General features: G+C 39.3%; 2 protein-coding genes across 2 annotated transcripts in view; one reads left to right on the top strand and one right to left on the bottom strand.

The window, feature by feature from the left end:
- The first annotated feature begins 684 nt into the window (after window positions 1-684).
- On the top strand, window positions 685-3,284 carry rpl8 (ribosomal protein L8). Its single transcript, XM_022740424.1, has 5 exons — window positions 685-853; window positions 952-1,093; window positions 1,694-1,912; window positions 2,077-2,192; window positions 3,087-3,284. The coding sequence occupies exons 1-5, from the start codon at window positions 716-718 to the stop codon at window positions 3,243-3,245; spliced, it is 774 nt and encodes a 257-aa protein (XP_022596145.1). The 5' UTR covers window positions 685-715; the 3' UTR covers window positions 3,246-3,284.
- Window positions 3,285-6,315: 3,031 nt separating this feature from the next.
- usp9x (ubiquitin specific peptidase 9, X-linked) overlaps window positions 6,316-16,229 on the bottom strand; it is a 37,401-nt gene continuing 27,487 nt past the window's right edge. The window contains exons 36-46 of the mRNA XM_022740113.1: window positions 14,527-14,650; window positions 14,219-14,444; window positions 13,891-14,020; window positions 13,565-13,750; window positions 13,034-13,254; window positions 12,830-12,918; window positions 12,579-12,735; window positions 12,003-12,215; window positions 11,090-11,119; window positions 9,216-9,314; window positions 6,316-7,313 (exon numbers count right to left, since the gene is read on the bottom strand). Of these exons, the coding sequence (XP_022595834.1) occupies window positions 7,083-7,313; window positions 9,216-9,314; window positions 11,090-11,119; window positions 12,003-12,215; window positions 12,579-12,735; window positions 12,830-12,918; window positions 13,034-13,254; window positions 13,565-13,750; window positions 13,891-14,020; window positions 14,219-14,444; window positions 14,527-14,650 (1,706 nt within the window). The 3' untranslated portion in view covers window positions 6,316-7,082. The remainder of the gene's footprint in view (window positions 7,314-9,215; window positions 9,315-11,089; window positions 11,120-12,002; window positions 12,216-12,578; window positions 12,736-12,829; window positions 12,919-13,033; window positions 13,255-13,564; window positions 13,751-13,890; window positions 14,021-14,218; window positions 14,445-14,526; window positions 14,651-16,229) is intronic.

The following is a 16,229-nucleotide window of genomic DNA, read 5'->3' as shown; positions in this document are numbered from 1 at the left end:
AACATGTGAGTTAATTTTTGCCTTTCACCGTTTGTGAAGATATTTTGACGTTAGAAAGTAGACGTGTTCAACAGAAGTCAGTACTTTGTAAGTAGCCACAGACTTAAAAGTGAAATTGATCATGTCAAAATGGTAAATAACGGGCACCTGCAGGTCTGAAAGTCATGGAACGCATTGAAATGACTTCTAAGGCCTTACAATAATTAAAGTTGATCAAATATTATTTCTTGCCCTCTATATCGTGTAATGTTTGTTATAAAGTTTTCTTACACTAGGTGGGCTACCCTGCAGCCTACATAGACAACGGCTGTTAATTAAGTGAATTGAATTATTATGAATTATTGGTATATTTACAGGAAGTCAGGGTGTCTGCACATCTTTAAAAGCCTTAAAACTTTCAGTTTCATAACGAAAAGGTCTTTAATATCGAATCATTTAAGTTAGTTAAAACTGGCTTGTGTTTAATGGTTAAATAATGATGGGAATTAGTGTGATACTGCTTTATGTCACACCAAAAATATGACATAAATAATGCGCCTGGTAAATGCTTTTAGGCTACATCATCACTACTGGTTTTCATTGGTATCTGTCATTCTTAGGCCAGTGTGATTGTAAAACATGCATTTTATGTGGAATTAAGAGGTTGTTTAAAAAGTTACCATTGAAGTTGCAGAAACCTTGAAATAACGCTAACTGTCGTCTTTTTCAGTACACGATGGGACGTGTGATCAGGGGACAGAGAAAAGGTGCGGGCTCCGTGTTCAAAGCCCACGTCAAGCACAGGAAAGGTGCTGCTAGACTCCGTCACGTTGACTTTGCTGAACGCCATGGTTACATCAAGGGGATTGTGAAGGTAAATGAGGACTCTTAACACTTGTTTTGGGGGCAGGTCAACATCACGCTGGTTGTTTGAGTGTGTGATCATTGTTTTCCTCTGGTCTGTCCTCTCAGGATATTATCCATGACCCCGGCCGTGGTGCTCCCCTGGCCAAAGTGGCCTTCCGTGACCCATACCGCTTCAAGAAGAGGACAGAGCTCTTCATCGCTGCTGAGGGCATCCACACTGGACAGTTCATCTACTGCGGCAAGAAGGGTAAGTGGATCAAAGTTCAAATTCTCTAAGGTTCTGCCAGAATTAAGCAGATGAAAGACATACACCAACTGTTTTTACTGTATTCTGTTATCCTAGCTCTAGTCACACCTAGAATTAAGTGGGGATGTCCTGTTTTTTGAGTCCAACACTAGGTTTCTCTGATTCCTAGTCTGCTCTGATTCTTATCTAAATGTTGATTATTAATGTATCACTCCTTATTTCTTGCGAGCAACTTAATCCAAATGCTGGATCAGTTGGGCTGTCGTAAAGGACAGCAAGGAAAGGATTGTTTTTTGATTGACTCAAGGTTTTCAAATGTGAGAATTTTCTGCTTTTCTTGGTCCATGTTTTCTGATGTTTTATGGCAGATTAATTGATAATGGCAATCATTGGCTGAAGTCCTAGTTGGCCCAGTTTTTAGACATTCCAGCTTACAAGCCGTGGCATCAAAAGTAGTGAAATGGGATTGTCAGAGTAATGTTTGCAAAGCTGGATCTTCAAAATTATGTGCTTGTAATTAATTGAAATTTGGGTCCCACTGTTGGATAGTAATTCATGATTAAGTGTGAAGCCGGTGCCTTACGATCCTTTATCCCACAGCTCAGCTGAACATCGGCAATGTCCTGCCCGTTGGCACAATGCCCGAGGGAACCATCATCTGCTGCCTGGAGGAGAAACCCGGTGACAGAGGCAAGCTGGCCCGTGCGTCAGGAAACTACGCCACAGTCATCTCCCACAACCCCGAGACCAAGAAGTCCAGAGTCAAGCTTCCCTCAGGCTCCAAGAAAGTCATCTCCTCAGCAAACAGAGCTGTAGTTGGTAAGAACCCTTAATGTCTGGAGCTAATGTTTCTCACTTCCACTATGATCTGCTTTAACATCACCTGTAGTGCAAGGACTGTGTAGTTTGTACATTTGGCATCTGAACTGAAGTGTGATCATACCAGTGCACATGCTGATCAGCTCTGCCCTGTTTTGTTAAAGGTGTTGTTGCTGGAGGTGGTCGTATTGACAAGCCCATCCTGAAGGCTGGTCGTGCCTACCACAAGTACAAGGCCAAGAGGAACTGCTGGCCACGTGTCCGTGGTGTGGCTATGAACGTGAGTGAACATGAGCATACTGAATCTGTACCATCCATTTTTTCTATTCATGTTCTGTTAGACTGGGTATAGATAACGTGTTGGTCCCATCAAGCAGCCTTACTTATAGGTCACGTTTTGCTGTGTTGGCAGAATCTAGAGGAAGGTTTCATAATCAATGATTTAAATTATTCAGTTTAAATAAGGAAAGGGGGAAAGTATGTTAACATGCTGGAAAAGCAGAAACCTCAGCACTGTGAAACTGGAGAAGAGATGCAGACCGAATTACTTTCTGTTCAAAGCTTTAACAAAGTCTTGTAGTTTCTGCCTGGTTCCCCACAAACTCAGTATATGCAGAAATATATAACACAAGATAAAGCAATGTGATCTGAATTTTGAGTTTTAAGACACCATGTAGGGGAAAAATGTGATCTGGAGTGTTTTTGGACATTTTAAAAACAAAACAATAAATAGATCAATTGAGGAAATAATTGGTAATAATCACTAGTTGCAGAATTAGTTTGGTAGCAACTCTGTCCAATGAGGTGGCACTGACATGAGGATTGGGTCTTTAATGAAGACCATTAAAATTTCCTGATTGCGTCGCGTTGCTGAGTGTCTACATTTGTTAAAGTTCATTCATTTCTCAATGTGTGAAGCACTTGCAGCTAAAACAGATTATAATGAAAGGACTAGATCATAATGTCTTGAAAGCTGTTGTAAAAAGATGTTTCATGCCTGGACTGTTACGTGAAAGGCACTCTGATGTTGTATGTATGTATGTATGTATGAGAGGTTTTTCACATACCGGTAGATGGGGACTGGATCTTGTTCCCTGTCCCAGTGTGAGAATGCAGCTACAGTAGAACATCGCAATGTTGCTCAGACTGACGTACCTTTTCTCTCTCCCTGCAGCCTGTTGAGCATCCCTTCGGTGGTGGTAACCATCAGCACATTGGCAAACCCTCAACAATCAGGAGGGATGCACCTGCTGGTCGCAAGGTCGGTCTTATCGCTGCCCGTCGTACAGGCAGACTGCGTGGAACAAAGACCGTCCAGGAGAAGGAGAACTAAATCTGAATTTCTTGATAATAAAACATGTTCCAAAAAGAATTTGTTTACTTGCTTAATTTATGGACACACACAGGTCAAAATGTAAGACATGTTTAAATAATATCCATTGTTAATGTCACTAGGTAACATCTGTGCTTCTTTCCTCAGATAAGTCAGATGATGTGATGTAATGGTAATTCTACAGCTGCTCAAATTTGGGGTTTTATTTGCAGTTCTTATATGAAACTGATTCCTTTGTGGGTGTTGCTGCTGATGATTGATCATCTGCATGCCCCAGCAGAAATCTAGATTCATCAGATCAGGCTGTTTTTCTAGTCGTATCTGTTCAGTTTTGGCAAAGTTGTGCCCACCTCAGCCTCAGATTTCTGTTCTCAGCTGACAGTCTAACCCGATCAACCTCAAGGTTAAACATGTTGCGAGATCCTTCTCTGCTCACCACATTTTAAAGAGTGCTACCACATGATTGGTTGATTGGATACTTGCATGAACAAGTGGATAGGTGTTCCCAAGGAAGTGCCTGGTGAAAAGTATAGTAATATGACACAATTAAATGAGTTAGTGCCATAATATCATTTGAGAAGACAGCTCAAATGATGTTGAATCCACACAATATAAACCTCATGGGGGTGCGATTCACTACAGGACTGCATGATGGGATTGCATTAGTTTTAACTATCTAATAAACTTCCAACTGGGTGTATGGACACTAGAGGGAGTTCATGTATCGGGACAGTTCATATGCCGCACTAGATCTATTCATAGAATAGATGATATAATAGTGCAGTAGTTGCAAACTTTATTTAGCTTGTGACCCCTTAAAATTATGAGCAGTGAAACCAAAGAAAGATTTCTCCTCCTGGATTGTTTTCATTTGGAGTCTACAGATATGAAGATGGTAAGGAGAAGTTATCAAGAAAAAAAATTTTAAATTAAAAAATAAATTTTGTCCCACATTAAAGTTGTCAGTTTATTAGGTAAATGTAGGCGAACACAACAGTCCTGCAATGATTCCTACCTTCATGAAGGTTATAATGTTTAGTTTGTGTTGAAACTTTTTTTTTTTTTAGAAGCATATCAATTCAACTGTATGATCATTATAGAGGATGTAGTTTATGATGCTGTTTAACTGTTTCGCGTTATACTGATGGGTGTTACTTTTATTTTGTCCACCCCATTCCTGTCAATCACAGTTCAACAGCACCACAAACTGCAGCCTCCAGAATGATCATACAGCCTCAACAAAGACTGATTATAACCTTGGTGAAGCCAGGATTTTTTTGCAGGTCTGTTGTATTAGACGGCATTAGTTTTATCTAGGTGTACCTAATAAACTGTGTGCCCAGCATTACATGACAAGTTAAGTGAACTTGATGTGTAAAATCAGAATACCCCTTTAAGATGTTAAATGAGTCACATGACCAAATGTCCTTACATTTACATTCAGAGCAGAATAAACCAACAGTAATTTCATAACTTGGTACATAATTCAGCACTTAAATCTGTCAAATTACTGTCTCAATAACAGCAAATGTGGAAATGTGGCGCATTTAGGCAGCTAGTATGTAAATCAGAGCTAAATTTATTAATCGTTATTTAACTGACACAATATTTAACAACAGCTGTTTTGATAGTTATCAAAAATGCAGAAGAAAAACAGAAAACACTAATACTGGTTGTGGCTTCTCAAATGTGAGTACATGCTGGTTTTCTTTGACAATAAGTCTAAGAGCTTTAGGTTTTGAATGGTTGGTTGGACATAGGTAGTTTGAATATGTCAACTTGAGCTTTATTAAACTGTGATGGACACGTTTCTCAATTGTTTTACACAATGGTAAATCAATAATTAAAATAACTTAGTTGCTTGTGTATAGAAATTGGCTAATTTCTGGATATACACAAGTAAAAATGAGACACAGGCAAGATTCCATGTTCTTTATTTGCTAAGGGCGCAATGCTTTTTTTTTTGTTATATTTCTGTGCACAAAAAACCTCACAAAGTGAAAGTCCACATCGCGACTGTAGCTCCAGAATTCAACGTCACACCATGGCCAAAACAAAAGTCGGCAAAAAACAGGGCGCAGAACTCTGTACAGTCAATATCTTCTTTAAAAATAACACAAGGACAAAAATGTTCCTCTTAAATCAAATTCTATTTTTAGTGAAATACAACAAAATAAATTCTATAAAATAAGAGCAAAATATTTAAATATAATACGGTGGGCAGAATATTTTCATTTGCAGGAGTATTTGGTATGTTTTAGACAAAAAAAAAAAGAAAAAAAAAGAAAAAAAAAAAAAAAAGAAAAGAAAAGTTCAAAAAAATACACGCATTCAAGTTACCAATTAAATACAGTATTTACTGATGTTTACCTTTTACTCCTACAGAATTACAAGTTAGCTCAAGTTGCAACATGACTAACCAGCTGCTATTCTTACGGTACAACCCTGCTGTGGAACCTATTCTCCATGGAGCGAGAGGACGAGGATCTCACTGACGCTCAGGATCGGTAACTTCATCCCAAACCACAGCCAGACGCCAAACCTGACCAGCTCCATTGCAGAAAGGAAGCCGATGGGCAACAAGTCTGTCTACAACTAGGCTCTATTGAAGAGACAGAAGCAAACCACACAGTCTATTATACACCAGATAACCCAGTGCAGCAATTCTGTTGCATATGTGTTTCATTTTTCAGAATTCCTATAGATGAAAGCTAAGCTGTCTATCCCACCAAAACTGGCTGCCAAATGTAAAGTTGTAGGATTATGATGAGCAATTGAAAAGCCACTTATTCATACATTGGTTCAAAATATCGCCCTCATTGTAGATAGGGTAGACGAGTAGAAAAAAAACAAACAAAAAACCTAAGGGTAACAACACCCCTCTGGAGATGTGGATTAAGAACATCTTTAGGTTGTTATGATCACAAGTCTTCCCTTGGGCTACACTATTCTGGTGAGAAGCCATGCTAAATGTTACAGCATATTAACTAGAGCTTCAAAAAGGATTGAATTAATTACCAGAAAAAAAAAAGAAAGAAAGAAAAAAAAAACAAAAGAAAAAAACAAAAGAAAAAAAAAGAAAGGCAATGAGTTTCAGAACAATGTTGCATCACTGCTTTTTCACATCAACCAAACACCGTAAAAGTCCACCCGACCATTCCATATCTCACACTAAAACCAACCACAGCTCGTGAGTTGATTTGGCATGGGTCATAAGGTTGCCAAGGAGCTTAAGAATAATAATATTAATTATGATAATAACAATGCGTCCTTCTACAGTTGAATGACCAGTAACCGTCCGATGGTAGAACAAACTTTACTGCTGAGCATGGGTGATAAAACAAAGAGGAGTTGTTGTCTTCTTACAGTTTTTTTTGGGCATTTTTCTTATTTATAATATCCATTTTTGTTTTTCATAATATCTGCAACATCTCCCAACAGCAAACCACACAGAGTTATGCTACTGGGGGACCTGAACAGTCAAAAACATTAACATACTATGTACACCTTTTCGTCGTGTAGACAAGCGCATCAGCATCGTCAGCTCTGGGTAAATTTGTTTTTCTTTATTAGAACTCTTGTCCACTCCCTTGCCTCTGCAGCCACCAGCAGGCCCCTGTCACACGGTCAGGCAGCCCCAGGCCAGGGAAGAGCACCTCCCTCAGGCTGACGGGAGAGAGAAGTGGCCTGGAGAGGATGGGAGGCCTGGCTCTGCCCTGCCCTGGGGCCAGAGAGAGAGAAAGAGAGAGGCCCGATGAGGAGCTCTGTTGACCAAAGGATGAGAGGAAGGAGAGCGGGACGATGGAGGCTCGAGGCACAGCAGAGGGGGAGGGGATGTTACTCCTTAGGCGGGGCAGGTGCTGGGGTAGAGGTGGGGGCGGGGGTGACTTCCTCGGTGCTCTCCCAGTTCTCTTGTGCTCGCGGGCCTGGGCCAGGAGTGGGACCAGGGCCTGGGGTGGGGGTCTGGGTAGGGCCAGGAGTCGGTGCAGAGGCAGGACCAGGACGCTGGGGGTTGTTCATGTGCTGAGCAGCAGGCCCTGTATACGGCTGCCCATGGGGGTGGTTGTTCTGTTCAGGAGGAGAAAGTGGACAAAAATCAGTGGCTTGAAATGACTACATTGTTCAACTAAAAGTATTTGATGCTTCACTTAAAAATAATGAATTTGTCCAAGGCTGGCAGATTTCTGGACACACAAATATCTTTGCAACAACTGTATGCAGTCTGGTAATATCCTATATTTTTATTCTTAACAGATCCCATGAAATGACCCCTAACAGTAAAATGTACTAACAAGTATCATCTATGTATCTAAACCTGACATTTTGTGTTTTGCGTGTATTTTAGTCCCTCCTAGGGACAGGCATTGCATATTTATCATAGGCTTTACATACTGTGGTATTAGTTGATGTTTGGCCCTCTACAAATACACAATAAAATACAAGAAATATCTTATTCCTCTGCACCATATCAAAACACAACATGCCACATCACTACACCAGGTAACATGTTCCTTCATTAGCATGAATGTGGGGAAAGTTGTATATTTTGATACAATTTCCACATACACCATCCCACTGCTGGAAATATTTGCATACCAAATATACATAAATATCCAGCTGAAAGAAGTCCCCAACCAACTCACCATATACTAATATGAATAACTTTTCCTAAAAACTACAGAAGCTTTACAGGAAAGTATTTGGTAATTTTTAAATTATATTTGTGTGTTATATTTTTTATTTCTTTTTTTTTTTTATTGAAGTCTTTACTGAGAACAAATTGTCTTCTGGCTGAGAGCCACAGACAGTCCATCTCTCAGGAGTTTTCAATGTCCTCTGCCTAATGCTTTGGTCTTTCAACAGGATTTGTTAACAATAAACATATGGAGTATGTCCAACCTTATTCCTTAAGGATCCTAATCCTTTAACGGCCATATTCGCTGCGGTCTCTAAGGACTTAAAGATCACAGCTAACCAAGCAGGGACCAGTTAGATAAGGTAATGTTACATGTCACATTTAAACACATGTGCACCACTCAAGACGGAGAGGAAGTTTTAGAAGATCGGGCAACAATTTTTTTTTGTTTTTCAAAACAGAGTGAATCTCCATTAGTGAGTGTAAAGTAACATTATATTCTCCTCTCTTTTCTTTTTCTCCTTTATACCATATAACAATATTTTTTCAATGGCAATAGATGTAAGTCGCAACACTTACATTTAATAAAAAGGTGTATTACACACTATAATGTAGTTGCACACAGCTACAAAGCACATTTTAAGTGTTTATTTATGTACATTATTTGTCAGCAGTTATAACATCTTCAATGAAGACAGGTTTTTATTTTAAGTGTGTTATATTGTTATTCGTTATCTGTTCATACACAAGCCTCTACTTATGGGTGCTTACAGCAAGAGTTATAGCTGTTGACAAATATGTGCTACATCTGCTTACAACTACATTAGATAAACCATTTATTACATGTTTATATACAGTCCTAAACGCTAAATACGGTGGCCTAAAATAATGTAAAGCTTGATAAAAGAATTTGTGAGAATGGCTTGTTTTTTTTATACTTTTAAAAAGTGCATATTTTTAAATGTGTATTTGAACAACAGATGTTTATTTGTGATATAGCATAAAAAAAAGTTGATGTTTTTTGTTGCATTACCACAAATTGACTGTTTGTGTGAGCTCTCATGCACAAAATAATACCATGTACCATGTACTATGTAATACTATGTTGCCATGGTTACAGGCTTTATTCACAGCTATTGCGAGACTGGCTACAGGAAGAGATGAAACTTCCATGTTGCTTCTCTCTGCTCTGCTTTTATAGATAAGACACAAATAGCGAATGTGACTATCCCAGCAGAGTGAAAGAACCATAATATCCTTGAAACATCACTGCGTGTCACGGAGAGGTAAATGTGCACCTTGGATGTAAAAATGTAAATGCAAATGGCGCATACCTGCTGAAACTGGGTGGTTCCAGGAGAATGTGGGTACAGAGAGGTGTCCTCAGGTGGGGAGGAGTCTTGATCATCAGGTGCTTCCTGTTCATCTGGCTCCTAGCAGATGTGAGAAAAACGATGACAAATTCATCTCAACATTCAAAGAAAATTAGATTTAAAAAAAAACAAAAAAAAAACAATATCAATGTATAAAGTAGGAATTGCTTATTTATTTGAACAAAGCAGTGGGTGTGTTTTTAAGCTTGGCATTTCGGTGTGAAATGGTTGCGTGGGAAAGTCAAATTTCCAACTGTTATGTTATCAAGTAAATGAGGCTTAAATGAGATTTGATTATGTGTGTGGGTGGATTCTACACCTGAGAGCATCCTCTCTGCACGAGAGCTGCTGCTAGTTCTTTAGAAACAGAGCTAACACAAGATCCACATGAACCTCTTATTTCAATTTAGCCATTTTCAAAGTATAATTTGTATTTTCCTTCTTTTTGAAGTAAAGAGAATTCTCAATGACACCAGCCTTTTCCTCTGTTAGATCATTTATCTATGTGAAGATTAAGTACATAGTATATGTCTAAAATTTAATGTGCATGTAATATATGTTTAACATATAAACAAAGTACAACATGATTTTAAGTTAGAAATAGAGAAATAAATGAACCTTTTCAGGCTACTAACACAAATTTGTGATATGAGAAACTAGCCATTAGTCATTATTTAGCTAAAGACTGAAAATCTTAATTATGAATTCTTTTAAGTTTTTATTTTTATTTTTTATAAACTATTAATGATTTGATGCATATATTTTTCCAACTAACAGTCGGGTTTATTCAGTTTTTAAATTTCTGTTTGCAAGTACATAAACTCTAATGTTAACATATATCTATAATTAAAATGTTAAATTCCAAAATGACAAAAGCCTATGAATACACAGTATCGTGGCTCCAATTGCATAATAAAGAACAAAATACTGCTTAATGCAGAGCACAGTCCTAGTCTCACTTCAAATACTGTAACTACTACTGAGTACTGAAGTATAGCTGAGGCTTGGAGTTTTCAATCAGATGCAGGTGGCTGGCAGAACCACAGTTTGAGTTGGAGAGGAAGCAAAAAACTGGCAAAAAAGCATTAGATTGAGATGGAAGACCGTCTTTGTCAGTGCTGTTGCTTTGGCGAATAAATGGGACTGGGCAGCAGCACAGCAAGAGAACAAAGATCTGTTCACCGTGTGCAGCTGCATAACATGATTTCTTATGCCAGTTACACTGTATAGTATCTCACATCTCACCAGCAGCAACTCTACCTTTTCTTTTACTATAATAGCGAACAACAGAATGAATGATAGCAATTTTTACTTTATCATTCATCTATGATTACAATCTGTTTTAATAACACAATGTGAACATGTGAATAATTTGACAAGTAAACATACTAACATACACAAGATAGAAAGACAATAATATCCATTTCAAGGGGTAATATACTGGAAATAAAATGGTTGACAACTCAAAGTGCTAATTAATTTACTATAAATCTAGTCTATAAATCTTTCTAGCAGTTTGTATAAACACAGCTTTACTCTATTCTCCTGTATTTAACTTTTTATATTATATTTCTATCCAAATTGTGTCCAAAAATAAAATGGAGCAAAGTTAACAAAATTATCAAAAACTACCAGGACAACATGACACAATGTTCCTAGCCTCTGTCACTGAAGACTGTCCAAGCTACAGGAAACTCAAAATTATGCAATTCTAACAAGTGTTAACTGTGTTGGAGACCTAAGCCCTGATTAACTGTTCATTGCTTCTATACTAATTCTTTAATTCAATTTTGTTTCATTTCCTTCCTTGATGTCGTGGTGCCTGGAATACTGACCTTCCCTGGGCTTCCCTGAGTACACTTGAGCTGTGTATGGAATATTACAGGAGAAGTGTGTCATTTGACTGGATTTGTCAACATAAAAATACAAGTAACTTATTTTAGAGCAAAAAAATGATATTTGTATGCATTGTGAACTGCAACCATGAATCAATACAAAACATATTCAGCATGGTAAACATATCATGGCTGTAGCTTAGAGTGGAACTGTTTAACATTTAATGACTTGCTGGAAACTCTAAATTAACCGATCAATCATCAAGTCTATTAAATGTCAGATTTTTAATTTTTTTTTCTATGAAATCATATCAAATGTCAGAAAAAAGCCACAGCTAAAAGAAAAATAAGAAACATAATCCATTTATAATTACACGAGATAGAATAATGGTAAATCAATCATTAAAATGACAATAAATTTTCTGGTAGCACTCATACATACAACCCAGTTAAATACTGGTCATGTTACGTCATTCAAAGAGTTGCTGACGTGATGTGGTACACATCAGGGTCAAGTTGTTAAAGCTCCTCTGGCTCAGTCATTCAGTATTTCTGTGGGATTTTTCTGTTACTTTTACCACTGTACACCATTTTTAACATGTTCCCATAACAACCTGGGTCATGTAGGTCATTTTCAATATTCATGTGGCCTGCTTGATTTTATTTGCATATAACAGAAAGACCCCTTCCATACTGATGTTTGACTTGATCAGAAAAGTTTGATGTTTTTCACTATAAATCATTTGATCACATGTATACCTATATACAGTTTAGAAAAAAGTGTCTTTAAGCTTTAGATACTGCTATTGTGTGGCTCTCTGAGCACAACTGCTGTACACTGTAAGATAACGTTAACTGGAAATTAAGCAAAGTGTGAGAATGTGTGCAAAAGGTATAAAGTCAATGCCATTACCTCCTCAGGACAGAGTTCACAGGCCTTGGCCAGTGTCATACGTGCACTGTGCGAACGCTCCAGGAAATATCCGTTGGACGTCTCATTGCTCTGAACCGGAGGGGACCAGTTGTTGTAGGTGTACTGGGGGTTCCCTGTGTATGGCCTCCTCTCCAGCTCGTCCCCTAACCACTCTACTGCCCATGTCCACTTCCGCTTCAGGTCACCATTACTCTGTGTGAACATGAAGAACATGCTGATTAACAGATGCAGTAGGCTGTTTTTTTAAACACATTTTTTTAAGCACTGCTGTGCTTGGACAGGAGAAAAGCCAGTAGAGCAGTGGTTCATATTTAATCAGCCTTGTTAGCTAGTGTGAGGCAGAAACTGGTGGAGATCCATGTAGTGATGTAGTGAGTACAGGAAATACAAATAATCCTAATTGCGGGGGATAATGCTCTTCATCAAGGAAAATTAACTGGGTCTGATGACAGGAAAACTTCCCAAGTTATCTAACATTTTCAAATCATGAATCAGAAACTGATTACATGGCATATGTGTAGTGTAACGTGACACATCCATATGTGAGCACTGTACCTGTAGGATCTGATAAGCCACAGAACAGTTGCTGAACAAGGCCACCATGCACTTGATGCACTGGTAGGCCCGTTTCTGGTAGTGGTTCTTGGATCGCTGGATGGTGTCAAAAAGCCCATCTCTGTCATCTGGAATTCCCTTCAGCACATTGTGGATCCTGTTAACCAAAAAGACAAAGGAGAAATTTAAACTATGATCACACTGAAAACAGCGCAGAACTCATAATGTACACAATTAGCAATCAGTCTGACCTGTGTGTCTGCCACGAGTCCTCGATGAGCAGGATCTGTAGCAGCAAGTCCAGGTAAGGCCTCAGCTCATAGGTGTAGGAGTACGCCACCTGCAGACAAACAACACATGTATAAGTGAATATGAACTCTATGGGGCACATGCAGGTGGGCTACCAACAGAATTATCGATGTTCTGTTTGTCATAAGAAGCAATTTGGCATTTACCTGCCAGAGCAGTTCACTGAGCACAGTGGAAGAGAACTGGGGGTTCTCCCAGCAGCTGAAGCGAAGCAGCTTCACCGTCTCCTCAGAGTTGCTGCAGTCTTCAATGATCTTCTTTACGTAGCTGGTCCTCACAAACAGGATCTCTGCCACCAGCTGCTGCACAGGCATCACTGGGGCTGTCAGGTTGGTGTCCCCATACGGGTTAGGAAGAGGAGGGTTACCTGGGTATGGTAGAGGAGAAGAAATTTAGAGAAACCCTGATCTGAAATACATAGACATATATGCTTTCTTCCTTTTCTTTCTGCGTTCACTCTTCATCTCTGAAAGCCCTCAGCTCCAAGCTCTGTTAACACAATACAGAGGCCCAGAGTGGCTGGTTTGTCAGTCACTTGATCCTGAGCAAGGATGAAAATCCTCATGGGGCTCCAACTCTCAGCACCACTACAACAGGCTGTTTCACAAGTTATTACTGCTTCACATCAGCTGAGTTCATATCACGTTTAGTGTGGCCTAAGAGTCAGATACACTCACCATTGATGGAGGACTGCATGCGTGAGGAGACATCACAGCAGCGGACCAACTGGGAAACCACAGTGTACAACTTGCCCAGCTCAGCGTACTGGTACTTAATGGGAGGGCCGGGACCCTCGTCCAGAGCAACCAACATGAACGTGGCAGGGACATTCAGCTTGAGCAGCTGGGTCTTTTCTGCCAAACCTGTGGGGGGGCAGGGGTAGTGAGACAGAAAGCAGCATTTTAAGTCCCAAATCATTAATTATATCTTGCATAAATCTTTCTTGTACAGTTCAGAGGAACAGATGTACATGACAGGTGGGTGAAGACTTTGTGCTCCTTACCCAGATTGGCGTACATGACAAAGAGGTTGAAGTACTGCTGCAGGTGACGGCCGTGTTCAGAAACCTCTCTTCTGAGCAGGTTGAGTACAGCTCTCAACAGGTGGTCACTTAGACTGAGGTTATCACAGCCCTGATATATAAACACAGAAAACAACAGTTAAAAACCACAGCTGGGTTAGATCAATCAAAAGTACAACACGAGAAACCTGTCAGTAATAAATTATGATAGAAACTGCCTGCCAGGAAACTTGTATTTAAAAATAGCTTCAAGTATCTTTCAGAAAGTCCTAATAAAAAACATTTTCCACGCAGGTTAACTGGCACCAACCTGAGCAGAGGGTCCAGGCGAGGCGGTGGGGGAGGGGCAGGGGCCGTCTTGCAGGGAGAAGTGAGCGATGAAGACAATGAGCTTGGCAAATGCACCACGGACCTCAGCGCTCGGGCACTCAAGCAGGTACTCGGAGAACCGGTTAGGGTAAGCAAACAAAACGTTGTGTGCAAACCAATAGCGTACATTCTTACTGTGTCTCAGCAGGATGCAGAGGGCATCATACCTAGAGGGAAGGACGAGGAAAATAATTATAAAAAACAGGCAAAACAGAGAAAAATCCAAAAACAGAGGCAAACAAAGCTTACCAGTCACTGGCAGGACCCCGTACTACTTTCTTGGTGTGAAAACCTGTGCTGAAGAGGAACCTAGCAGCCAGCTGAGCACTTATCATAGCAATCTCCTCTGCCTCTGGCAGAAGATGGTCTTGTCCTGATAAAAAGAAAACAATGATCAACATGCGAAAGTCTTCCATGTCATTTGCATAGATTTTGCATAGATTTTTCTTCAGTACAAAAACATAAACTGACAACAATCTATGAAGCTACAGCCAGAGATCAAGGACACAGAACAAATTACTTATATGTTGATATGTACAGGACACACTACAACATACGTAAATGTACATTGCAGTCTGCAAGTAGTAGGGCAGTGACACATTTTCCTTTATTTTGGCTTCGTACTCCAACACACTGGATTTGAAATAAAATGCAGCTTTAAGGCAGTTTATTCTAGTTCTATTTTCATCTGTCAAATGCAATTTTGTCACCTAATTAGGGGGCTATAAATAAAATCAGCTACAAACATTCAACATGTAAACATCCTCAAACTAAAGCTGAAAGTTAAATCCAATGTGCCAGAGCAGAGTCAACACAATGAAAATGTGACTGTCCTACTACTTACAGCCTGTACTTATAGACATCGTATTATCAGTAGTGATGTAAAAGATACTGAATGTCAGAAAATCATGTATTCAAGCATTCTCATTCATTTTCATTCTTGTTCAATCCATTTGTTTTTTTCTAAAAGCATGAACTTTTAGAAAAAAGAAAATATAATCGATAACACAGCAACTGGGGATTAGTCAGCTCAGAATGTGAGACAGCAGCTTTAGGGCTCAGAGCAAGCTACAAAACAACGTGTCAACTGGTCTGAGTAAAGCCGGTCAATAATGTATCGAATCATACATCCAAACTAACATACTGGGTCAGCATGTTGGGTCACTAGGTGGATCGTCCCAAACTCGAACAATTGGTTTGTTAAAAAAAAAAAAAAAAAAAAAGTCATGTCACTGATGCTGCTGGGAAAAAGTTTGAAGGTGAGATATTGGCTGTGTACACAGTAGCAAACAGACTGACACTATGCATTCTTGATTATCTGAATCATTCAGTTTCAATCAAACACTTCTGTGGGGATGGCTGCCCTAAAAAGTGTATTTTCCCGTGAAACATTATTGGGCTCTGGCAGCATTAATAATGCATTGCTGCTTTTTAACGTCCAATGCAGAGGCAGTTCTTGGCAGCCCATGCTAATGCTATCGACCACCAGTTCTTTCCACAATGATGCTGTTTGTTAGCATCACTTTGAAATGCAATTTTATGGAGACAAAGAAGTCAGAAATTTGTGATAAAATTATAATGGCAGCTACTATATCGTTAAGAGAGAAGATTAGAAATCCACAGTAGACACAGAATGAGGAGTTCATCACTGTTCAAAAGATCAAAGAAGCCCTCGGGGGGTATTGGATATGCAGAGTCACAGCTAGAGGAGTGACGTAATATTGCGCAGATGTAACAGATCACATTCGTCACATTTTGTGTTGCTTTTACGATCATGCACAAGATTAAACAACTGTAGCTATGTAGTTTCAACCATAGTTTATCAAGTGTATTGTCAGTTTGTGATTTATTTGCCCATGTTGTGGAACAAAGACACAAACGCTAATTACTTGTCTGTTTAATGGTCTGTCTATTATGTTTACCTACGACAGCAAAGCTAGTGTTGTTTTCAC

The sequence above is a fragment of the Seriola dumerili genome, unplaced genomic scaffold (genome assembly GCF_002260705.1).
Source record: "Seriola dumerili isolate Sdu_G_001 unplaced genomic scaffold, Sdu_1.0 BDQW01000052.1, whole genome shotgun sequence".
NCBI lineage: Eukaryota > Metazoa > Chordata > Actinopteri > Carangiformes > Carangidae > Seriola > Seriola dumerili.
Note: the sequence above shows the minus strand (reverse complement) of the source record. Positions and strands in the feature narration are given on the sequence as shown.

Excerpts from the sequence above, each read along its gene's own strand:
- rpl8 (XM_022740424.1), top strand. The coding sequence starts at position 716 with ATGGGACGTGTGATCAGGGGACAGAGAAAAGGTGCGGGCTCCGTGTTC. Across the intron at positions 1,094-1,693 it reads CATCTACTGCGGCAAGAAGG|CTCAGCTGAACATCGGCAAT; the intron begins GTAAGTGGATCA and ends TTTATCCCACAG. Across the intron at positions 2,193-3,086 it reads TCCGTGGTGTGGCTATGAAC|CCTGTTGAGCATCCCTTCGG; the intron begins GTGAGTGAACAT and ends CTCTCCCTGCAG.